General features: G+C 37.3%; 1 protein-coding gene across 3 annotated transcripts in view; it reads right to left on the reverse strand.

Moving 5' to 3' along the window:
- Positions 1–1336: 1336 nt before the first annotated feature.
- LOC106884286 (single-strand selective monofunctional uracil DNA glycosylase) overlaps positions 1337–27363 on the reverse strand; it is a 32831-nt gene continuing 6804 nt past the window's right edge. The window contains exons 1-4 of one of the 3 annotated variants that reach the window (XM_089341795.1): positions 18004–18450; positions 13949–14360; positions 8087–8206; positions 1337–2950 (exon numbers count right to left, since the gene is read on the reverse strand). In XM_089341795.1, the coding sequence (XP_089197921.1) occupies positions 2495–2950; positions 8087–8206; positions 13949–14290 (918 nt within the window). In that variant the 5' untranslated portion in view covers positions 14291–14360; positions 18004–18450 and the 3' untranslated portion in view covers positions 1337–2494. Of the gene's footprint in view, positions 2951–8086; positions 8207–13948; positions 14361–15584; positions 15880–18003; positions 18451–27363 lie in introns of those variants that run through there. The other 2 variants (XM_089341797.1, XM_089341796.1) reach the window with 2 other exon arrangements.

Genomic DNA, 27363 nt, shown 5'->3' on the forward strand with positions numbered 1-27363 from the left:
GGAGCACCAGCTTTAGTCGAACAAATTGACCCCAGGACTTACTCTTTGTAAGCCTAGTACTTATTCTATCAGTCTCTTTTTACCGAACCACTAAGTGATGGTGACGTAAACACACCAACATCAGTTGTGAAGCAATTGTGGGGGAACAAACACAGACACAACTGACAGATACCTAACATAACAAATAGCAATCTTCTTACCACACAGCTGCGTGTGTGTGTGTGGACGCGGGTGCCAAGCAGTGAGGGTGAGTGCTAAACACCATATTTGCTGGATAAATATATCCTTTATTGGTGGATTGACAACATGGTGGCAGATTGCCAACATTGAAACTGGAATGTTTGAAAATTTGTGCACTTCCTACAAGAAACCATTGTTGGTATCGCAATTCCACAAATAAAGAATACACACACACATACACGTACACGTACACACACATGCACATATGCACACCATTACAACACACACATACATACACACACACATACACCAATACAACACACACACACATACGCCCACCAATACAATACACACATACACACATATGCACATTAATACAACAAACACATACATACATGCACACACATCCACATACACCAATACAGCACACACATACATACGCACGCTAATACAACACACAAACATACACGTGCATGTACACATACACACATATGCACACCAATACAACACACACATACACCAATATACACAAAAGTAGTAGTAGCAGTAGTAGTGGTTGCTGCCCCTCTTTTTGTTTTAGCTACTGCCGTTGGTGTTGTTGTTGTTGTTGTTGTTGTTGTTGTTGCTTGTCATCTTAATAATTAAAGAAGCCAGACTTTCAAATGAAGGAAGCTCAACTTACAAAACCCCATTATTTAGAATTGGTCAAAAATAATAAGAAGAAGCAAAAAATGAAATGTGATAAATTATCAAAAAAATAAATAAATAAATAACAATTATATTTTTCCCAAAGGAAGAAAAAACATAATCTTTTAATGGAATGAAAATCGAGGAGAGAATTTCAGTTTGAAGAATATTCTTTTCTACTCTAGACACAAGGTCTGAAATTTTTGGGGAGGGTGGGAGGGCAGTCAATTCGATCAACTCCAGTACGTAACTGGTACTTAATTTGTCGACCCCAAAAGGATGAAAGGCAAAGTCAACCTCTGCAGAATTTGAACTCAGAACATAAAGACAGACAAAATACAGCTAAGCATTTCACCCAGCATGCTACCATTTCTGCCAGCTCACCAGAGCATTATTAATTAAACCATTCACTAGTAAGCACATAAATGCAAAATAAGGTGGGGAAAAAATAGTACTCGAATACCAGAGGTAGAGTAATATGCTTTATTAAAAAACAGCAAAAATATCACAAAAATTGTTACTCAGGCTTTCACGTTCCTGTTCGTTGGACAGTTTTGTTTATATATATATACATATATATATATATATATATATATATATATATATATATATATATATATATATATATATACACATATATATATTCTTTTCTAGTCTAGGCACAAGGCCCAACATTTTTGGGGAGGGGTACCAGTCGATTAGATCAAACCCAATACGCAACTGGTACTTAATTTATTGACCCCGAAAGGATGAAAGGCAAAGTCGACCTCCACAGAATTTGAACTCAGAACATAAAGACAAACAAACTACCGCCAAGTATTTCACCCAGCGTGCTAACGTTTCTGCCAGTTCGCCACCTTATACATACATATGTACATACATACATATATAATACATATATACATACATACATATATATATATATATATATATATATATATATATATATATTGATAGGAAGTGTTTAATGGTCATTTTTCACAGGAATTTTCAATGGCTGGATAACTGAAGAGATGTTGGCGTGGGCTCCCACCCCGGCATCCGAAACTCAGATTTTTATCATGGCCACCGAATAAGTGTCACAGGAGTGGCTGTGTGGTAAGTAGCTTGCTTACCAACCACATGGTCCCGGGTTCAGTCCCACTGCGTGGCATCTTGGGCAAGTGTCTTCTACTATAGCCTCGGGCCAACCAATGCCTTGTGAGTGGATTTGGTAGACGGAAACTGAAAGAAGCCTGTCGTATATATGTATATATATATGTATATGTGTATGTGTTTGTATGTCTGTGTTTGTCCTCCCAACATTGCTTGACAACCGATGCTGGTGTGTTTATGTCCCTGTAACTTAGCGGTTCGGCAAAAGAGACCGAAAGAATAAGTACTAGGCTTCCAAAGAATAAGTCCTGGGGTCGATTTGCTCGACTAAAGGCGGTGCTCCAGCATGGCCACAGTCAAAAGACTGAAACAAGTAAAAGAGTAAAAGATATATATATATATATATTATATACAAACACACGTGCACATATATACACACATGGTGTACTGTTCATTTGCTGATGATCAGCAAAAAAAAAAAACCCTCAGAATGTGGAAAAATTAGACATTCAACCAAATAAAACATTAAAAATTATCCTTGTGAGTCAATTACTTGGCCATCAGATATTTCCCAGTCTGTGTAACTCATAATATCAATTTGTTTCAACTTATTCAATGCATAACTTTGCCAGTCCTTGTTGGCAGCCGGATTAGCTGGACTCGGATGCATGAGGGTCTCAATACGAAGGTGGGAGAAAAGGTCCTGCTGCAAGCCTTTGACCGCTTTCGATGCGTTCTCGCTGGCAAAGTTGCCGATGCCGATAACGAGCTTCACCTGCAACAACTGCACCACCTGCAGGAAAGAATGGTTGCATGCTGCGATTAACTGTTTGCGTTCTTTGATTTTGAGTTTCCCAGGTGAGATGATTTTGGGCGAAGTCTTCATGAACAGAAGTGGGCAGAGGTTGTGTACGTAACAGTCTTTGAAGAATACTTCTGGGGTTCCGCAAAGAAGTTTGAAGATTTTCCAAAACCGTCGACCACTGACCTATTGCAAAGACAAAAATAAATAAATAAAAAACAAATTTTTTTTTTTTAAATAGGAAAAGGGCAATGAGAAGTGGTGTGGTCTTCATTCAACACAATAAAGATGCAAGCAAATGGTGGAGGGAGCCTCTATGTGGTCTGCTCGACCTGCTAGAAATAACAGTCAAATATTCTCAAATTACACTGTCTTAAAAAAAAGGAAGGACAAATTAGATAATGAAATTTACTGAAAAGACAGTGTGGATCATGGCTGGAATCACTTTGAACACGCTTGTTTGATTAGAACTGATCTGGAAATAACAAGAATTATAACAACAGGAGCAGTGACTATGATGATAACAGTGATAAATGGTGGTTGTGGTGGTGGTGGTGGTGGTGGTGGTGGTGGTGGTGGTGGTGGTGGTGGTGGTGGTCATGGTGGTAGTAATTATGGTAGCGGTGGAAGTTTTGAGAGTGGTGATGGTTGTGATGGTAGTTTTGAGTGTAGAGGTGGTGATAATGGTGGTGGTAGTGGTGGTTTTGGTGGTGATAGTGCCGATGGTGGTGATGATGGCAGTGGTGGTGGTGGAGGTAATGGTGACGGTAGTGATAATAATGAGGATGGTATTAAAAAGCATATCGTTATATTTCAGGATGGTCATTTTCTTTCTTTTTTTTTTGTGCCAAAAACACATGCTATAATTTGTTTTTCATTGTTCTTATTTTATCTTATGTTCAATTGTCTGGAAATCATTCGTCACACACCTGTGACCTCTTGAGTGACTCTTCATCTCACGTGTCTCTTCCTGTTCTGTTTGGACTAGGCGGAGCTGGAGGATACACGTGGATGGAAAAAGTGTCACTGAAGAGGTCACAGATGTGTGACGAAAGATTTCCAGACAATGGACTTGAGATTAAATAAGAACAATAATAAATGAGTGAAGAATGAATATATAATGAATGTGTTTATTTGGAAAGAAAAAAAAACAACAATTACCATCCTAAAATATAACAAAATTTGTTTCAACACATGATTTCACATCAGGATTCTTGCGAAAACAAATTCATAAATGTATTAAAAACGTATTAATGACAGAAAAAAGTCAAAGGAATTATTATTAATTAAATAAAGAAAATGTTTATTAATTATAATTTTTAATTTTATAATAGAAATTTACATGATGGTGAGTCAATAATCTACCAACGATTTTGTAATGGGTCCATTAAATTTCTTTAAATATTCCTCATAAAAATTGGTTAATTACACAAAAGAACTAATGAATTATCGTTTTTTAATTAAGAAATTTATTTTATTAATTATAATTAATTTGTTGTGTCTGGAGGGCGTCATTCTACCTTAATATCTAACAAAGACACTCACCAGTTCCATTTCCACTCATTTATTTATTTAGTTATTTTTTTGGTGTTTTCAAAGAATTTTCGTTGCTTTGTCAATGGATGTCGAAACTGTCCGTTATTGGAACCACGTTCCTTTGGTCTCTTTGAGATTCTGTTGCGTGCATGTGTACTTGTGTATGCACCTATGTAAGAATGTAGGTAAGTACGTACGTACCTACGTACGTATGTATGTGTGAGTGTGTATGTGTGTGTACGTATGTATGTATGTATGCATGCATGTATGTATCTATGTCTGAGTGTGTATGTCTGTGTGTGCATGTACGTACGTATGTATCAATGTATTCTGCATATCCATGTGTTTGTGTGTGCTTGCATGTAAGTATGCATGTGTATGTGTGTGTATTTGAGTGTTTATCTCTGTTGCGTGTGTCTATGTGTAAGAGTTTGTGTGATTATTTACGTGCGTCTGTTATGTATGGATGTGTGCCTTTGTGTGTATGCGTATGTGTATATGGTGTACCTATTTACCTACCTCTACGTATATATCTATATATCTACCTACATATCTATTTACGGCGATCATATCTATTTAATTAGTATATCAATGATTCCATGAAGGAAGTCAATGACTTAAAAAAGTTCACTGATCCGTGACATGGCATTAACTTGTGTGGAATGGTCAAGTCATCCGAGTCACTCCTGCAGTGACGCTGGGTCTAAGCTGTCCATGGAGTTCCACAACATTGCCACCGCCATCACTGCCAGAGCAACAACAACTATTACTGCTGCTGCTGGTCGTTTATTTTATCCACAATAAAAAGCATGAAGTCAGACGAAAAGTAATTTGCTATCCAAGGACATTGAAAGATGATCCTTAATAGTAAATATATTAATTCTGACAGCTGGGTCCCTCACCACCCAAGGCAAATAAGAGCAATGGCGCCTTATGGTATTTATTTATTGACAATAAACATCGATTAGAATTGTTCCCCAAGACCTGTGCCATTCCCAACAGATCAAATGCTCAGTGTGTACAAGCCTTAAGATGACACTTGTCTGACAGACAACCGATCGAGTCAACCACTTCTCTGCTCTTAATAATTCTGATGAGCCCATCCACCACATCACTTCAGTTCACTTAATCACAAACTACACCCATGATGGCGGCGGCGACGAAGACGATGACAGTAACAACAACAACGACTACAACACAATAATAAGCATTGTTCTAGCAAGGAAATAAAATGTTAGGACGGTATTAGTATTTTAAGTGGACTTTGTTCAAATTTTGGTACCCAAACCTTCTGTCGTTGCCATTTTAGAGGCTTTAGTGTATACATACTTTAAAATGGAGCGGTAGGGGAGGAATGTAGTGGGGAGTGCAGAGATAACATAAAAAAGTAAGAGTTTTAGTGAAAGAGAAGAAATGTCAAAAATATTATGAGTGTTTTGAGTGGACTTTGTTCAAATTTTAGTACCATCACTGTTCCTTAATAGCTATTTTAGATAGTTCATTTTGAGATGGTGGTGGTAGTGAGCAAAGTACGAAGGGGGCGAAGATAACATGAAAAGTAAAGAGTTTGATGGGGAAAGGTGTCAAAAATATTTATTACATGAATGTTTTGAGTGGACTTTGTTCAAATTTTAGAAAGCTCTCGCTTTCGTTTACATATTTTGCATTGAGTTGTATTAACAGAAAGCAGAAAGGTTAGATAGGGAGTATGACTACGAGAGAGAGAGAGAGAGAGAGAGTGGGGGAAGTGAGAGAAAGGCCGAGTCTGATAATGTAAGTATTACTGTCGACATATTATTCACATTATTTCTTATAATAATCACATCAGTAATTTAATTAATAATTACTGATGGTGTGTGTTGAACAATAAGGCCATTTTTTTCGGCAATCTAGTTTACTAACACCTACTGTCTACCCTGAGGGAACACGACCTTCCTTGGAGTCAACCTTTTGCATGTTCTTTGTATCACATCTGATACATAGAACATGATTCCCTGGTATAGATGCAAAATATATGATACACATTCCCGATTTTTTTTCAACCACCAGTATAACTTGGGACTTATGAAAGGTAAGCTTTAGGACAAACTAAACGTCTGAAAACAAACATTGGAGGTTTAGTACCAACTTTAAAAGATTTGGACAGGCAAATGGTTAATCCTTTTGTTATCATATTTTTGTTGAAATACACTGTCATTGTTTCAATTAATTTTGAAAATAATAGAGGATTTATCAAAATAACTTTGTTGTTATTAAGCTGGTGTTTGGGACATAAACTAGCACAAAGTTTTCATTTAGATCACTTTAACCCTTTTGCTATCCTATGTTATCACAGGTGATACACAAGACATATATCCCCGGTGTTCATGCATCATATATGATAGACATTCCCAATGTCTTCAACGATCTGAGTATTTTGTGACAAAGGAAAAGAAAGCCGCCAGCTTGGCGATCTTTTATGGAAAAGGCCGATATTTAGGACTCGTACCGTAAGATCGCCGAAAGCTTTTATATTACTCAGAACATATAAAACAAGGGCTATCTAAAAATCTGAAAACATACATGAACGTTTAGGACAAACTTAGGAAAATGCTTTGAACAGGGAGAGGTTTAAAGTATTGACTTCATAACCATAAAGTTATGGGTTCAATTCCTAAGCTTAAGCAGGCTAGTTCATTTCAATGTTGTTCCAGTCTACTTGGCTGTAAATAAGAACCAGTCTAGTTTTGGTGCAGCCTCTCTACCCCCCCCCCCCCCCCCCCCCTCATCTCTCACTCTCTTTGGCTGTCGTATGCTGGGTCAAGGTCAGCAGACAAAGGCACTATGTCTGCTCACAACTGCATAAGCAATTAGCATGGTGTGTGAGTCACCAGGCCATACTCAAGAAATTATGCAAAGAGGCCATTTACAAACACACACACTGCCCACTACCACTACAACGACCACCACCAACAACAACACCATCATCATCTTCATTGCCAGTCCTCAGTCAAACCCTCCAACCCATGCCAGCATGGAAAGCAGACGTTAAACAATGATGATGATATATATGTAGTATGGAATGAAGAATTTTGGAATATAGATTAGGTGGTTGGACAGGTCAGTGCTTAGTAGAAGAAAATATATATGTGAAGATGTATACATATGTATATATTAGACATGTATGTATATCTATACAGATGTTTATACATATCAATATCTACACATACAACTCGTACTCATATGTACAGAAGATGTTAAAAGTTTTATAAAATTTTAATCCATGCATACGATCGTTTCAAAATGGAGACATTAACATGAAAGAAACATGGAAAAAATTAAATGGAGAGAGGAGGCTGGTATGCATGGACGACTGCTGGTCTTCCATAAACAACCTTGCCTGGACTTCTGCCTGGGAGGGTAACTTTCTAGGTGCAATCCCATGGTCATTCGTGACAGAAGAGGGTCTCCGATATGTCGTGTATTTGAATATATAAAATAAAATAAAAACTTGTTTATATTTTGTCCCTTTATGTTCCCTTGGTGGCTTAATGAATAAAGATTACCAAAATAAATGAAATGAGCTCTGGGGTCAATACGTTTTGACTGAAAACGCTGGATGGAGGTGCCCCAGCATGGCCGTAGTCCAACAACTAAAACCAATAAAAGAAAGAAAGATGGAGAAGAAGAAAGAGAAGATTGATTGATTGAATGAATGAATGATGAGTAATGATTGAGGAATGAAAGAATGACAAATTACAAAACATTAAAAAGAAAACAAAAACAAAATGTCTATAAAATACATACTTCCTTTTTCTGACATTCCAATCCAAGGACTGGACGTTTTGAATGTTCCCTTGGTGGTTTCCCTATGATGCCATCAATCTTCAACCAATTCCGGACAGTACTACAGTCTCCAAATGGTACCTGGGGGAAATGTCAGGAAAAGAATCTTGTACATGGATGGATGGATAGATGGAAGAATGATCAGACGGATGGAAGGACAGCTGAATGGACAGAAGAATGGACAGAATGACAGAGGATGGACAGATGGAAGGAGAGAATGACAGAGGATGGACAGACGGAAGGATGGACAAATGGATGGATGGAAGGACGGATGGACAGGAGAGATGGCTGAATGGAAGGACAGACGGACAGCTATGGAAAGACAGTTGGATGGACAGAAGGACAGATGGAAGGATGGAAGGAAGGACAGTTAGATGGACAGATGGATGGATGAATGGAAGATCTTTATACTTGCTCAGTTTTTGGTAGGTCTTGACAGATACGTTTATATCGGTTGGGACAGTCATATCAATGGGGAGGCATAATTTTTGTCTGAAGTCTATCAATATAATATTTGGCCTATTTGCATCTATCTTTCTGTCAGTTTGAATGGTGAAGTTCCAGAGGAGTGATTTATTATTATTATTATTATTATTATTATTATTATTATTATTATTACTATTATTATTATTATTCTGCTGAGGTCAACTTTGCCCTTCATCCTTTCGGGGTTGATGAATTAAGTACCAGTGAAACACTGGGGTCAATGCAATCAACTATCCCCCTCCCCCTAAATTTCAGGCCTTGTACCTTTAGTAGAAAGGATTATTATCATTATTATTTTTATTGCTCTGAAAAATACTTCAAGAGTTTCCTTTCCTGGAACAAGAATTCGGTGTATCTTGGAATTTCAAAGAAATGTTGAGCCAAAGTGAATGAAAATATTCAAGGTGAACACTATTTAGTTTAACATATTCCTTACCATAGAACACAGACGGAGTGGTGGTGGTGGTGGTGGTGGTGATGGTGGTTTTGGTGGTGGTGGTGGCAGTGTTTGTGGTGGTGATGTTGGTGATAATGATAGTGTTGTTGTTGTTGTTCTTGGTGGTGGTGGTGGTAGTGGTGGCAGTGTTGATGGTGGTAGTAGCTGTAGTAAATGGAGTAGTAATACTGGCTGCAGCAGTACTAAGGTATTGATAGTAGTAGTAGAAGTGGTGGTGGTGGTTGTGGTGGTGGTGGTAGTGGTGGTGGTGGTGGTGTTAGTAGTAATTGCAGTAACAGCCACAGCAGATGTAGTGGTGATGGCAGGAGTGGTAGAATAAGCAACAGCAATTGCAATACGAGGAGGAAGAGGAGGGGTGAGGACAGAAGAGTCCGTCGGCATAGCAACGTTCCTTGCAGCCAGACTGTGCCTAATGGAAGAAGCAAGATTCATTGCTGGATCTTGTACAACTTTCCCTGGCCCACCTCCCTTGATTCAAGCTTTCAATTCTCATGTCCAATAGATGTGATAGCATTGTTAACCCTGAGAAGAAGTGAGGAGCCATGATATGGCCCTTGTTGCTAAACAACCCCACCATCACCACTACCTCTCCTATCATATTGATAGGGCTGGGGGTTGGAGTGTATTGCCACAAATACCCCCATGGAGGTGGGGGTCAATTTGGAGCCACTTGTTTTCTTCCTCTTCCCCTCTGGTCCTGGTTAATCGTCTTCTCGAGGGGAGGGGTTATTCAATTTCATTGACCCCCGCCCACCCCAAATACTTATCCTTTATCTTTTACTTGTTTCAGTCATTTGACTGCGGCCATGCTGGGGCACTGCCTTGAAGGGTTCTAACTCTGCGAAACAGATCGATGCTAGAACTTATTTTTTTGAAGCCCATTACTTATTCTATCGATCTCTCTTGCTGAACCATTAAGTCACAGGGACGTAAACACACCAACACCAGTTGTCAAGTGCTGGTGGGGGACAAACGCAGACACAGAGACACACACACATAAATATATACATATATATGTGTGTGTGTGTGTGTATATATATGTATATGGATTAAAGTTAACATTTTCGTTAACAATTTAACTTTTAGGTTAACTTTGGAAATCATTATCGGACTAATTAACTTCCGTTACATTTAACTTCCGTTAACTTCAGAAAGCCCACCAGGAATAAGACCGAAATTGAGCCAAACCAAAATAATAATGATTTCAAATTTTGGCACAAGGCCAGCAATTGGGGGTAGGGGTGGGGAAGAGATTTAGTTGACTACATCTACACTAGTGCTCAACTGATACTTACTTTGGAAAGAAAGAAAGAAGGAAAGAAAGAAAGAAAGAAAGAAAGAAGGAAAGAAAGAAAGAAAGACATATATCATCAGCATCATCATCATCATTTGACGTCCACCTTCCATGCTGGCATGGGTTGGACAGTTTGACTGAGGACTGGCAAGCCAGGAGGCTGCACCAGGCTCCAATCTGATTTGGCAAGTTTTCTACAGCTGGATGCCCTTCCTAATGCCAACCATTCCGAGAGTGTAGTGGATGCATGTTATGTGCCACCAGCACAGAGGCCAGTCAGGCAGCACTGGTATCGACCATGCTTGAATGGTGCTATGTACATAATACATACTTACACAAACAAAGGGCTTCTTTCAGTTTCTGTGTGCCCCCCCCCCCCCCCCACACACAATTCCTTGGCCTGGAGATCACAGCAGAAACATACTTGCTCAAGTTGCCACGCAGTGGGGCTGAACCTGAAGTGACATGATTGGGAAGCAAACTTCTTAACCACATATCCATGGCCTCACCTGAAGAAAGACAAGACCTGGAATCCTACCTACATCTTCTGCAAGACATCCAAAGAACAAAGATACCAGCCACAGTAAAATGGTACCAACATGTCCCAGGAGCTGGAGGGGGGTAAGTAGGTCTAGGTGAGGAAGTGTCTATGGAAAGGAAAAGAAGAAATATGGAGAATGGCTGACAAGCTTTTGGATAAGAGATTTGGGGATAGATAAGGACCTTATGGAAAGGTTGACAGTCAACCTTGTTGGTAAGTGGTGTGGAAAGGGCTGTGGGATATAAGGAAATAGGGCAAGTCAGCTTGTTGATTAGGGGGAGGGAGGATGGAGTGAAGTGGGGTGAAGAAGAAGGAGGAGGAGATGAGGAGAAAAGACAAAGAAGAGAGGAAGAAGGAGGAGGAGAAAAGACAAATAGAGGAATGGGAAGGGGAGGGGAAGGAAAAGGAGGAAGAGAAGAAAAAGAAAGAAGGATGAAGAGGAGGAGAAGATGAAAAGAGAATGAGGAAGAAAGAGAAGAAACAGGAAGAGAAGGGGAGGACAGGAAAAGAGGAGGGGGAGGAGAAGAAAAAAGAAAGAGAAGCAGGAAGAGGGAGAAGGAGGAGAAAAAGAAAGAAAGGTGGAGGAGAAACAGGAAGTGGAAGGGAAGAGAAGGAAGAGGAAGAGAGGAGGAGGAGGGGAAGAAAAAGAAAGAGGAAGAGGAGAAGAAAGATGAATGGAAGAGAAAGTAAGTAAATGAAGAAGGAAAAAAGTAACAAGCAACAACAACTACAACAACAACAACTGGAAGGTTTCTAATTGCCAAAGTGTTTTTCCATTCTCGACAGACATTAGTCTGTTCTTACCAAAATAGATGCCTTAGTTAGCAATGGCACCACTATATTGGTATGTTCTGCTTTTGAAGTCTACAGGGAATGTAACAACCTTAAAAAGACTCTGCTAAACCAAAAGACTTGCTGGCACGGTGACCTCTATGTGTTTGTTCATAGCTGTTAGAAAGAGAAGTCAAATCTTCTCTCATGCCTCACCTTGCTGTCTTAGAAAGAGGGTTGGCAGCATTCTTGTGTCATTCTTCCCCTTCATGGAATCAGTGACAACCTATCAGCTTCATCATTTAGGTTTTAAAAATAAAATTAAGAAGCGTAATTAATGGTGGGCACAAGCCTGGCTGTGTGGTAAGAAGTTTGCTTCCCAACCACATGGTTCCAGGTTCAGTCCCACTACGTAGCGCCTTGGGCAAGTGTCTTCTACTATAGCCTCGGGCCGACCAAAGCCTTGTGAGTGGATTTGGTAGACGGAAACTGAAAGAAGCCTGTCGTATATATGTATATATATATATGTTTGTGTGTCTATGTTTGTCCCCCCCAACATCGCTTGACAACCGATGCTGGTGTGTTTATGTCCCCGTAAGTTAGCAGTTCGGCAAAAAGACCGATAGAATAAGTACTAGGCTTCGAAAGAATAAGTCCTGGGGTCGATTTGCTCGACTAAAGGCGGTGCTCCAGCATGACCACAGTCAAATGACTGAAACAAGTAAAAGAGTAAAAGAGTAAAGAGTATATTAATCTCTCTCTCTCTCTCTCTCTCTCTCTCTCTCTATATATATATATATATATATATATATATATATATATATATATATAGGAAAATGAAAAATAATAATAAGGCAGAATGCTAAACTGGATGCATATTTTAATAAAGATTTCTATCCGGCTTTCATTGTATAGCAAATTTTCAAGAAGAGGGAGAATGAAAATGTTTTTTACAAAGAAGTACAAAATGAAGAAAATAATATATAAAAAAATAAATATACCAATACATTATATTGTCTTTGAGCTTTTAAAGTTCAATGGTAATTCATGTATATAATGGTTGGAAAAATAAGGATGCATGAGAGTTGAGAGTTGTGTTATGTTTAAAAAAAGGGCTAAAAGTTTGTGTTAAGCAGGAAGTGTTGTGTCAAAACAGGAAGTGTGTGTAAGGGGAGACAAATGTTTTTAGTTGGAGTTATGAACTCTTTTTCAACAGGAAAACATTTGTCTCCCCTTACACACACTTCCTGTTTTGACACAACACTTCCTGCTTAACACAAACTTTTAGCCCTTTTTTTAAACATAACACAACTCTCAATTGTCATGCATCCTTATTTTTCCAACCATTATATACATGAATTACCATTGAACTTCAAAAGCTCAAAGACAATATAATGTATTGGTATTTTTTTTTTTTTATATATTATTTTTTTTATATATTATTTTCTTCATTTTGTACTTCTTTGTAAAAAACATTTTCATTCTCCCTCTTCTTGAAAATTTGCTATACAATGAAAGCCGGTTAGAAATCTTTATTAAAATATGCTTCCAGTTTAGCATTCTGCCTTATTATTATTTTTCATTTTCCTATTATTTCTCCACGTGCGGTTAACACAACCCCACTATTTACTGACTTATATATATATATATATATATTATGTTCCTAACACTAGCTGAATGATAACTAAGTTATTTTACTAAATTCCTTGTTATATTTAAAATTAATTGAAAGAAACACAGCATTTCAACAGAAATATGGTAACAAAAGGGTTAATCTTTTTCACTCTGTGAAATTTCCACAGGCCCCATTAGTTGAAGATATGAACGGTGAAGATGACCTCAACAGCAATAATATCATTCTTTCTTTCTTTCTTAAATAGCTTCACTTAACCCTTTTGATACCAACCTGGCTGAAACCACCTCTGGCTCTGTAGAACAAATGTCTTGTTTCCATAAGTTTTGAATTAAAATCTTCCACCAAACCTTAGTCACAATTTATGTTCCTAACACTAGCTGAATGATAACTAAGTTATTTTACTAAATTCTTTGTTATATTTAAAATTAATTGAAAGAAACACAGAGCATCTCGAAATAAAGAAAGAGATGAAAGAGTTATTTTAATCCAAAGGTTAATTTTAATCCAACTTCAAGGTTGAAATATTTTTTTTCACTATAAACTCACAAAAAAAAATTATGCTATAATCTTTATGGTAACTTATGGAAAACAGACATAAAAACAAAATGAATGGCAACAGAAAGTTAAAATAAACTTACTCCATTCTGTGCCATGCCAAAAGGTCCGGGATTCATTCCTAAAAAAAGCACGTTTTTCTGAGAATTACAAAATCTGTGAACAAACTCAGCATGGGTATTAGATGCATAATCTAATGGATTATATATATAATCCACAGGATCTGTGAACTGGATTGTGTTCAGATTGCAACAAAGTTCAGCTTCCAATTGAAGGAGCTGATCTGGAATGCTCAAAGACACTGCATTTGGAATTGGTGTTGAAGTAGCTGCGAGGTAAGTTTCTCCATGGTTGTCAAGACATTTTGGTTCATTTTCATTCTGGTTTGTTTGTTTCGATGTCGGTATATTGGTATCTTGCATCATGTTTTTGTCTTATTAGTACTTGCTGAAACTAATTTGGTCATGTGACAGGCAACCTCAGACAAAGAACAATCTGGAACAAAATAAAATCAAGTAATAATAATAATAATGATAATAATAAATGATGATGATAATTATAATTATCATAATAATAATAATAATAATAATAATAATAATAATAATAATAATAATAATAGTAATAACAATGATAATAATAAGAATAATAATAAAAAGAAGAAGAAAATGAGAAAGCAACCATACTATGGGATATTCCAATAGACACAGGTAGAGAAATTAAGGCCAATAGGCCAGATATAGTTGTCAGAGATCATCAAGAAAAAAATGCTTTCTAATTGATGTATCGATACCAACAGATGACAATGTTTCTCTAAAAGAAATGGAGAAACTTTCAAAATACAAAGACCTAGAAATAGAGGTAACTCGAATGTGGAGTCTAAAAACAGAAACAGGCCTGAAATTTGGGGGAGGGGCCTAGTCGATTACATCAACCCCAGTGTTCAGGTTGTACTATTTCATTGATCCTGAAAGAACGATGACACTCATAACAATAACAAGAGCACTCACAGAGCGCAAGCCTCTGCCAAGGCAACACCAATGTCCTCTCAAAGATTAACCGGAGATTATTTTTAAAATGAGAATATCTGAAATAAACCCAACTGCTCTCACAAACGAAGGAGACTAAAAATGAACCCGACCGCTCTCAAAAATTAAGTAAAAAAAGAAAACAGGAAAAATAATCCAGAATCCTTGTCTGGTAACGGATCGATCCCAAAATCTAATCAGTTTGTGCCAGTTGTGAGGCTAAACATCATTGAAAGTTTCATCCGAATCCATCCAACGGTTCTTGAGATATCTTGTCCATGGAATTAACAAACAAACACGACTGAAAATAATACCTCTGCCCTATTGAAGGCGGAGGTAATAGTACCAATAAATTTACTTAGAGAATGAAAAAGGGTTTTGCTGTTTGTTTTTCTTTCTGTTTTGCATTTTTTTTTCTTTCACTTAAAAAACAAATACACATAATATAAGTACAAAAGAAATCATAAAATCATAAAATAATAAGAAAAACAGCAGTGGAACATCTTTATTCTGTGTTCATTGAAAAAAAAAAAAAAAAAGCAGTGCAACCTAATTTAATGAATATTTGTTAATAATAATTATATATAATGAAAGAGAGAGGAAAAGAGAGAGAGAACGAGAGAGGGAGGGAGACAGAGACAGAGTTATGTGTAGATGAATGTGAGTTTGGGAAGGATAGATAAATTTTAATTACATCCATCTGTGTTTCCAACAGACATAGTTTAAAAGGAGGGCACCTGAAGCATTTGCTCGTGTTGTTGCTGTTGACACTGTAGTCATCGACGCTGTTGATGATGATGATGATGATGATTAATGTTGTTGCTGTTACAGCCGTAGTATCAGTAGGTGGAGACAGCTGTAGTCCTTGTTGTTGCTGTTGTTGTTGATGTCATTGCAGTTAGAGTACTACTTATTGCAGTTGTTGTTGCTGAAGGTTGACACGTTTTCAAAAGAAAATTTTTCCTTTCGTTTTTCTTTATATATTTTTTTTTCTGTCTTATCTATTTTATTTTATTTTATCTTATTTATGTGTTTGTTTATTTGTTTATTTCATTTCGTTTTCTCAAGCAGCAACCAGGAATTATTATTATGCTGAAACATGTAAACATGTGAGGCTAATTTGCACCCTGTTGCTATTGTTGTTGTTGTTGTTGTTGTTGTTAAAACATGCTTGGTGCTAAGTAGGTGTGGGGGGGGGGGGTTAAATGTTATGTAACTGTAAACAAGCCATTTCATATTCACAATACATATATACACATACATACATACATACTTACATCCACACATATATCAATTAATGAATGACAAAAGACAGAGGTTAATTACCTCACTTCCTATTCATTTGGCCTTCATTTATCGATCTTACGCTCTGTACTGACTTGACCCCCTTAATCTAAAGTATAAAAATACGAGTTCCAACAACCGGTTATTAGTATCACTTTGTCTAATTGAAATCATAACACATAAGTGTATGTATTATATACATACATACATACATACATACATGCATGCATATATATCATCATCATCATCATCATATTTAACATCTGTGTTCCATGCTAGCATGGGTGTAACTATATGTATATAGAGATATATGTATGTATGTATGTATGCTATTTCTTTATTGCCCACAAGGGACTAAACGTAGAGGGGACAAACAAGGGATTAAGTCGATTACATCGACCCCAGTGAGTAACTGGTACCTAATTTATCGACCCCGAAAGGATAAAAGGCTAAGTCGACCTCGGCGGAATTTGAACTCAGAACGTAACGGCAGCCGAAATACCGCTAAGCATTTCGCCCAGCATGCTAATGTTTCTGCCAGCTCACCACCTTCATCATATATGTATGTGTGCATACATATATGTGTATATGTATGTATGCATACATATACACACACACACATACACACTTTTTATGTTTTACTTGTTTCAGTTATTTGACTGTGACCATGCTGGGGCACCACCTTGAAGGGTTTTATTCGAACAAATCCACCCTAGGACCTATTATTTGAAGTCTAGTAATTTTTCTATCGGTTACTTTTCCTGAACTGCTAAGTTACAGGATTGTCAAACGGTACTCGTGGACGAACACAGACACAGAGACATAGATATACACGCCGTCATATACATATACACAATGGGCTTCTTTCAGTTTCCGTCTACCAAATCTACTCACAAGGTTTTGTTCAGCCTGAGGCTATAGCAAAAGACACTTGCCTAAGGTGTCACACAGGGGGACTGAACCCAAAACCATGTGGTTGAGAAGCAAGCTTATGTACATACAAATACACACACACACATATAGATAGATAGATAGATAGATAGATAGATAAACAGACAGACAGCAGACAGATATAGATTGGCTTGGAAAGGAGTGATCCATGGCAGTAGTAAACCATTTGAAACATGGAGAATCGAATGCTTCATGTTGGAATGAACACTTAATAAAACAGGATTTGACTCCAACACCAGGCATTTTTCTGCTTGACAATGTTTGTAATATCTTTTGTGGGCTGTTATTTCTTCAAAGCGAGACTTGCTAGTTATATGAGATCTCATGACTGCATTTACTAGTTGAAGAGATGGCCTTCTTCTGCAAAGAGGTGGCAATCATGACATATACAATGTGTGTGTGTGTGTATAGTATATATGTGTGTGTGCGTATATATGTACACACTCACACACACATATACAAATATATATATATATATATATATATATATATATATATATAAACAAATATATATATATATATAAAATATATATATATATATATATATATATATATATATATATAAAATATATATATATATATATATATATATATATAGATATAGATATACAGGGCAGGGAATCGTCAATTAATAATAAAATTAATAATTAACAATTTTGCCGGGTAGCTCAGTATGAAAAAACCTTATCGGTAAAACCATTTATAATCATAAATATATAGGGATTAGCAGTATCCTGCTTCTCCAACATACTGAGAATTCAGAAACAGCAGCCAAAGAACTACTGATTCTAAAACTACAAATTTTTCTCTAATTGATAGCGATATTCATGGTACACACAGAACAAAAGACAGAAGAGAAGAGTAAAAAACAAACCTACCTTTAATTAATTTGGTACGTTTCATGATTAGTGGTATGAAATTACCTCATTTCGATCTTCAGCCAAATATTTTAATAAATTTGCCAATGTCTAAATAACTCACGTTAATTTTGACCATGCGACATCAAGACCATGTGAGGCAGACATTAAGAAATTTATCGGCCAGTGAGTTTAAAATCTCTCACCCTAATGAATTCAATTCAGTGTGTATCATAAATAGTCCCGCATAGAAAAAAGTCCCGTACGACTTGTTGCAGTTTAGCTGACCACGTTAGAGGTATTACTAAAATATAGATATACAGGGCAGGGAATCGTCAATTAGTAATAAAATTAATAATTAACAATTTTGCTGGGTAGCTCAGTATGAAAAAACCTTTTCGGTAAAGCCATTTATAATCATAAATATATAGGGATTAGCAGTATCCTGCTTCTCCAACATACTGAGAATTCAGAAACAGCAGCCAAAGAACTACTGATTCTGAAACTACAAATTTTTCTCTAATTGATAGCGATATTCATGGTACAAACATGCATATATTGTATGTATATATACACACACACACATATATGTATATAGATACATGTATATATATATATATATATATATATATATATATATATATATATATATGGTGTTAATTTGCTTCAGCTTTATTTTACATTACATTAATCGTATATATATATATATATATATATATATATATATATATATACATGTATGTATGTCTATATATACACATATATACATACACACACACACATATATGTGTGTGTGTGTATATATATATATACGTATATACATACATGTATATATATATATATATATATATATATATATATATACATGCACATATGAATAGGCCAGATTCAAGGCCATCAGTTTACAGGAGTGGCGTGTTGAATAATCTATAATTGTCAGGTGAAATACAAAAACAATTAAGACTTACTCTGTTAGCAAAAAAGAAAACAAAAACAAACCTAAACTGGTTTACAGATCAATAAGCAATAGATTTCTCATTTGAGAGTCGACCTAAATTTTCTAAGCTGTGTCACTAGAATTTTCAGCCTACCAAATTCTCATAGAATTCAATGCCAAAGAGGAAGGCAGAAATTAGGCTACAGATATAGCTGCGTGGTTAGGAAATTTGCTTCTCAAATGTATAGTTTTGGGTTCGGTCCCCCTGTGTGACATCTTGTTCAAGAGTGGCTTCTTCAACAACCTTGGGCCAACCAAAGCCTTCTGAATGAATTTAGAAGTTGAAAACTGAAAGAAGCCTGTCATACATACATATATATATATATATATATATATATATATATATATATATATATATATATATATATATATATGTATATGTATCTGTGTTTTTCCCCCCAACATCGCTTGACAACCGATGCTGGTGTCTTTACGTATCCATAACTTAGCGGTTCAGCAAAAGAGACCGATATAATAAGTACTAGGCATCCAAAGAATAAGTCCTGGGGTCGATTTACTCGACTAAAGGCTGTGCTCCAGTAAAGAGTATATATATATATATATATATATATATATATATATATATATATATATATATATACATATATATGATAAATCACCTTATTTCATTCCATAACAGCTACCTCTGATGAGTGCAGGGTTACATAATCAGGCTGCTACCTAACACTCTGTTGAGCCCTAGTACAAAACTGATTGGTAAAACCAGTCATAATGGATTCTGTGTGAAATTTCCAACAAAGCAGAAGAATAATGCACCAGTCAAGTTCTGAAGTTAAAAATAGATCACAACATTATTTGTTTCCGCACTAAGGCAGCGAACTGGCAGAATGGTTAGCACACCGGGCGAAATGCTTAGCAGTATTTCGTCTGTCTTTATGTTCTGAGTTCAAGTTCTGCCAAGGTCGACTTTGCCTTTCGTCCTTTCAGGGTCGATGAATTAAATACCAGTTGTATACTGGGTCAATCTACTTGACTGGGCTCCTCCCCCCAAAAAAATTTCGGGCCTTGTACCTAGAGTAGAAAAGTATCAACTAAGCCCCCGCTCCCCTCAAAATTACTTGCTCCATGTCTAAATTACAAACAATTATAATTAAGAAGCTGATTTGCTTTATCTGACACAGAAACTGGGTTGAATTAGCAATTATATTTATGCAATAATCTAGGACAGCATTTGATTCAATTGGATGGTCTGTCACCATAAAAGTAGCAATTATACTTGCTGTTTTATTCCTTAACAAAAGACAAACAGCTAAACTTAGTTATAAATAAAATGTCTTGTGTTAAAAATGACTTTATTACATGTCAGAAATAAAATTTACAGAGTGGACCCACGTACAAGCCTTTCAGAAACAAACAAAACACACACACACACACACTCTCAACTTCACTTAAATGTTTATTGTTTGGTGTCCAAAAGTTAAAAAGTGGGTGACTGGAGAACTGTGGTTTAATATTAAAGTTTTAATCCTAGAGATGTGACTCTTGCATAAAATGGCTCATGATGTCACAATGTTTAACATGTACACAAGAACTGATAAAGGTTTGAATGAATTAGTGAATAGAGAGGTGTTTCCATGTCGGGGGCGGTGGGTTAAATATCACGCTTAACTAAATGTCAGATATGATTATATCTGCCACCAAAACTCGAAACAATAAAACCATTTAGAATATGACCCACTGAACTACCAAACTTAGCACACACACACACACATTTTGGTACTGAGCTGTGATCTTGACCTAATTAATCCATTCTTCTTAAATGCACAGAAAGTACTCGTAACCTGCATGGGAATGGATTACTAACAGAAAAAACAAAAATGATAAAAAATGATAAAATAAAATAAGACAAACATCTGGGAGTTCATGTGGGAAATTCACATGTGGGGATCCAGCGATGGGACCCTAGGGAGGAGGTGCTTGAGGATGCTAAAACCCCTACCCCATGGCCCTTTAAGGAGTAGAGGATGGATAGATGGATAGATCTTTTATACATGTTTCAGTCATTAGACTGTGGCCATACTGGAGTACCACTTTAAAGAATTTTTAGTTGAATGGGGTCTTATTATATTTAATTCTTTATTGCCCACAAGGGGCTAAACATAGACACGACAAACAAGCACAAAGGGATTAAGTCGATTACATCGACCCCAGTGCATAACTGGTACTTATTTAATCGACCCTGAAAGGATGAAAGGCAAAGTCAACCTCGGCGGAATTTGAACTCAGAACGTAACGACAGACAAAATACCGCTAAGCTTTTCGTCCAGCGTGCAAACGTTTCTGCCAGCTCACCGCCTTATTATATTTGCTTTTTAAATGCCTGGTATTTATTCTGTTGGTCTGTTTTGCCGAACTGCTAAGTTACGGGGACTTAAACACACCAACACCAGTTGTTGAACGGTGGGCAGGGTACAAAGACAGAACAACACACACACAGACATATATATATACTAGCAGAAATACCCGGCGTTGCCCGGGTTAAAGAGAATAATGAAATCTAAAAACGCCGTCTAGACTACGCATCATCTTTATATATAGAGATGTATATACACACACGCACCCAAACACACGTATATCTATGTATATCAATATAAATATATGAAAGTCAATGAAGTTTCGTAAAAGAAGGTGATCATGTACATACTTTCTTGCTGTTGTTATTATAACACCTCATTGTAAACTATGTTCCTTGTTTTCCCTTGTATATACAAATAGGTTTTTTGTTGCTGCCCACTCTTGAGCAACCAACATACAGTTGTCCATGTGAGAAGCAGAGCTCTTCCAAGAGAAGACCAGCTACAGACAGTGTTTGACCCTGATATTTGTTTATGGACATGGCAAAAGTCACAGGAAGGGGGAATTGTAGTCTTCTGAATGTAAAAGGAATGTCTGCTCCTGATGGAGTAAGAGGAATTCTTGGAATAAAGACGTCATCCCCTTTTGCACATCCAGAAAGAATGGTAGCCTCGATAACGTGTGACATCATTTTCTAAATAATGCTTATCTGTTATGTTCGGGTTAAAATTTCATCAACATCAAAAATATATGAATTTTCATGGGAGTTATGGCCGTTATGCAAAGAATATAATTTCCAAATTTCATAAAGATCCATTCAGTACTCTTGACGTAGTTTTGGATAAGAAAACAAATGACTAATGTGTGTGTTTGTGTGCATGTGTATGTGTGTGTGATGGGTGTATATATGTGTAGATATCTGTATGCATGTATATATGTATATATGTGTACATATTACATGTACATCTATATATATATATATACATCTACACATATGTATACATATACATGTATGTATAGATCTATATATATATACATATACGTGTACATCTATATGTATACATATACATCTCTCTCTCTCTCTCTCTCTGAAAGTATCTGTCATTACAGTATCGAAATGGTGTACATATACATGTATATGTATACATATACATCTCTCTCTCTCTCTCTGTCTCTCTCTTTCTCTCTCTGTGAAAGTATCTGTCACTACAGTATCGAAATGTGATTGTTTCAGTTAGTGGAATAGTTTCATTTTTAAAGTGAAAGTATTTGACATGAGTGTTTTTGTTTCACTTTTGACACGTAATACTTAAATAGTGGAGGAGATATTATGTTGCCGTGTGCTCGAACTCTGCAAGAAGTTAATAATTTTTTTTGACTAAAACACAACTGGAACCCTTAGTAAGGCATGTGTAAAATTTGAATGAAATTGGTTGCGTAGTTCTCGAGTTTTAGGGATTCACACAGACAGACAGACAGACAGACATTCTCATTTATATATATATATATATATATTCATTTATTCTTTTGTTTCCGTCATTTGACTGCGGCCATGCTGGAGCACCACCTTAAGTAGGTTTTTAGTCAAACAAATCAACCCCAGGACTTATTTTTTCTAAGCCTGGTACTTATTCTATCAGTCTCTTTTGTTGAACCACTAAGTTACGGGAATGTAAAAGCACCAACATTGGTTATCAAACAATGGTAGTGGTGGTGGAAAGGGGACAAACACAAATGGGCTTCTTTCAGTTTCCATCTACCAAATCCACTCACAAGGCTTTGGTTGGCCCAAGACTATAGTAGATATATATATATATATTGATCAAAGAGGGTCTATATATATAGATATATCATCATCACCATCATCATTGTTGTTTAACGTCCGCTTTCCATGCTGGCATCGGTTAGACAGTTTGACTGAAGACTGGTGAGCCAGAAGGCTCCACCAGATATATATATGGCATCCAGCTGTAGAAACTCTGCCAAATTAGATTGGAGCCTGGTGTTGCCATCCGGTTTCACCAGTCCTCAGTCAAATCGTCCAACCCATGCTAGCATGGAAAGCGGACGTTAAACGATGATGATGATGATGATGATGATGATATGTATATGTATATATGATGGATAATATGAATTCCTTCATACTAAACCCTTAGAAAAGAAGGAAACATTGTACTATGCACTTCTAGATGCATTATGCTGAGATTAAAGACAGGATGGTCACAACTGGAGCACATTTGATCACAGAATTGCTGGATATGGCTGATCCAGAACTAAACAACAACACTAACTATAAAAGAGAGGTAGAAATGCTACAAGGTTTCTGGTGCTTCAAATACTCGAGACAAAATTAAAAAATAAATAATAAGGAAGAAAAAAAAAAGGAATCCAGACAAACAAAAGCAGCCTAAACTGTTTTAGAAGTTCATCTGCCCTGAGCAAAAATATTTTGTGAGAAAGTAACTCTGTTACCAAATATTAGATAGTTTACACAACACATTCAACAACAGGTCAAACTGCCATAAAAAAAAGACAATACCTTCTCTGTCTTACCTCAGATAATGGTGTTAACGAAAATAAAAAAATCTGAGTTTATTGTTTAATCCTTTGACATTCAGATTATTTTGTTAAATATTATGCTTATATGGTCATGTTGTGGAGGGGCAATGGCCCAGTGGTTAGGGCAGCGGACTCACGGTCATAGGATCGCGGTTTTGATTCTCAGACCGGGTGTTGTGAGTGTTTATTGAGCGAAAACACCTAAAGCTCCACGAGGCTTCGGCAGGGGATGGTGGTGAACCCTGCTGTACTCTTTCACCACAACTTATATGGTCATGTTGTGGAGGGACAATGGCCCAGTGGTTAGGGCAGCGGACTCGCGGTTTGATTCCCAGACCAGGCGTTGTGAGTGTTTATTGAACAAAAACACTTAAAGCTCCACATGACTCCAGCAGGGCTGTGGTGGCGAACCCTGCTGTACTCTTTCACCACAACTTTCTCCCTGTTTCTGTTGTGCCTGTAATTCAAAGGGTCAGCCTTGTCACACTTTGTCACGCTAAATCTCCCCGAGACCTACGTTAAGGGTACACGTGTCTGTGGAGTGCTCAGCCACTTGCACGTTAATTTCACAAGCAGGCTGTTCCGTTGATCGGATCAACTGGAACCCTCGACGTCGTAAGCGACGGAGTGCCAACACTCACATGGTCATGTTATTTTGAATTAATCACAGAGTATCTGGTAGCTTTGAGATTTTGATAGTGCAATGTTTTAATCATCATCATCATCATGATGTAATGTTCATTTGTTGGACAGATATATACATATATATATATTAAATATATATATACAGCCAGTTTGGGCATAAAACAAGTAGAATGTATAGGATAGAAGGTCAAAATCCTTCCCATACAGAATCATGGGGGGGGGGGTAGTTTCCCAGTTTCTTTGGCAAATGTATCCACCCCACTGGATGGGACACAGGTCCATCGCAGCAATGTGAAATGAAGTGTTTTGCTCAAGAACACAATATATTGCCTGGGCCAGGAACTGAAATCACAATCTTGCAATCGTGAGTGCAACATCCTGAGCCACTAAGCCACACACGTCTACAGGTGGAATGTTTGGGCCAGATATGACTGGTTTAAATGCTAAAGGGTCAATGTAATGCAGGTAATAAAAAAATCTCACTAATGTTTTCCTCCTCCTTTCCTTCTTACCTGGTGAATTAAAGAAAATAAGCAGGCCTCAGAAGTGATTGTTACAAATTGAAAATGATTATCTGAGCCATTGTTTAGCTGTCGTTTGTGTGTTTAATTAACTCATTCCATTCTATTTTCTGCTGGTTTGACTTCCCATCAGTGGGAAGTAGCAGCAAGGAAAGAAATATTTTCACTAAAGTGAAGATGGTACAAACTACACACATACACACACATGTATAGTGACACATACACACACACACACACAATGGCATATTCACACACACAGTTGCACATACAGAAGAACCCACCCACACACACATATATAGAGGCACACACACACAGTGACGTATACACAAAGAGATACACACATACACACAACGGCACATCCACATACACAGTGGCACATACAGGCACACAGAGGCACAGACAGTGATACACACATATTCAGTTGCACATACACTCAGTATCATTTTTTGTTCCATGTCTGGTATTTATTCTTCCTTCTCTTTTTGTCAAACTGCTAAGTTAGAAAGATGTATACAAACCAACACTGGTTGTTAAGTGTTGGCAAACACAAACACAAAGACACACACACACACACATTCAGTTTCCATTAACCAAATCCACTCACAAGGCTTTGGTTGGGCTGATGCTATAGTAGAAGACACTTGCCCAAGGTGTCATGTAGTGGGACTGAACCTGGAACCATGTGTTTGGGAAGCAAATTTCCTACCACATAGCCATGCATGCACCTATATCCACATTGCGGTATCTTTTCAGCTCTTTCTATTCTGAGTTCAAATCCCACCACGACCTGTTAGGGTGGTAGACTTAATCCATTGTGGCACTTTGGGTGTCTTCAGCAGAGTCCAATCTATTGCAAACATTCAGACCAAGTCAGTAGTTTGAGGATCTCTTCCTCCTCCTCTTTTGCACCCACCAGTCTAAGGGACCTGGTAAAGGGTCATGGGTACTACCTTCCCTCCTGGTTATATGAGAAACATACACTCACAGATTCTCACTCAGCTGTTACTTGCAATAGAGTACAACTTGGTAGCAGAAACGTTCTCTTCTCATGCTTCATGCCTTTGCACCTGGTATAGGTTCCCTATGCTGCCACAAGCAGACATAGATAGCCATAACAGTGGTTTAAAATTTCGCCACAATCGCAGCAAATTTGGGGAGGAGACAAATCGATTACTTCGACCCCAGTGTTCAACTGGTACTCATTTTATCGACCCCTGAAATGACAAAAGGCAAAATCGACTTCAATTGTAACAAAAGCAGTGCATTTCATCAGAAACATGATAACAAAGGGGTTAAAATGATCCCCAAAACTCTCCATTAAAATTTCATGTCGTGTTCCAAGCCAGCTAAATAACACCAAAGTTATTTTACTAAATTCTTCATTATTTTCAAAATTAATTAGAACAATCGTTACCAGCGTCACCTTCTAGCACTTGTGCTGGTGGCACGTTAGAAAATCATTCGAGTGAGGTCATTGCCAGTGCCGCTGGACTGGCTCCCGTGCAGGTGGCACATAAAAAACATCTTTTTGAGTGAGGCCGTTGCCAGTACCGTGTGACTGGCCCTCGTGCTGGTGGCACGTAAAAGCACCCACTACACTCTCGGAGTGGTTGGTGTTAGAAAGGGCATCCAGCTGTAGAAACTCTGCCAGATCAGATTGGAGCCTGGTGTGGCCATCTGGTCCACCAGTCCTCAGTCAAATCGTCCAACCCATGCTAGCATGGAAAGCGGATGTTAAACAATGATGATGATGATGATGAAAGACCATGTATTTCAACAGAAATGTATAACAGAGTTAAGAGAGTGTATTTCAGAGAGATTTGGCTGCTATTTTGAGCAAGCTGAGTGGACTACATGATGGCAATGACTCCCTTGTTAGTTTGTTTAATCTTTTATTGCATTTTGCAGTAGTAGTGATGGAGTTTTGTTATGGAACCGCCAAACTACATACATTATGCTTCTAGTTAAGACTCCACAAAGCCACTCAGCCCCACCCCACCGTTCTCTTCAGACAATGGTTGAAGAGTGCTAATCTTTAAAAGGTTTGTCTCTCAGTCATGTCATGTGAGTGGTTGAGTGGGTGTCCCTTCTGAGCAGCTGCCAAAATAATGGTGCAAACTTGATATATGCCTAACTTATACTTTGGTATTGTATTTCATTGTGCTGTTTTGAAGTCAGCCTACCACTGGATTTCAATTTTAAGAACTGACTGTGCAGTGCTACATTTACCAAAAGTTTACAAACCGGAATAAGATAGTTTGCTGTGGAGAAGAGGAAAAGTCTGTAGCTTCAGGCAGTACCTTTCAGCAGAAGAGTGCAATTAATGCCATTTACCCGTACCCC

Source organism: Octopus bimaculoides, chromosome 25, assembly GCF_046866305.1.
Source record: "Octopus bimaculoides isolate indiv1 chromosome 25, ASM4686630v1, whole genome shotgun sequence".
Taxonomy (NCBI): domain Eukaryota; kingdom Metazoa; phylum Mollusca; class Cephalopoda; order Octopoda; family Octopodidae; genus Octopus; species Octopus bimaculoides.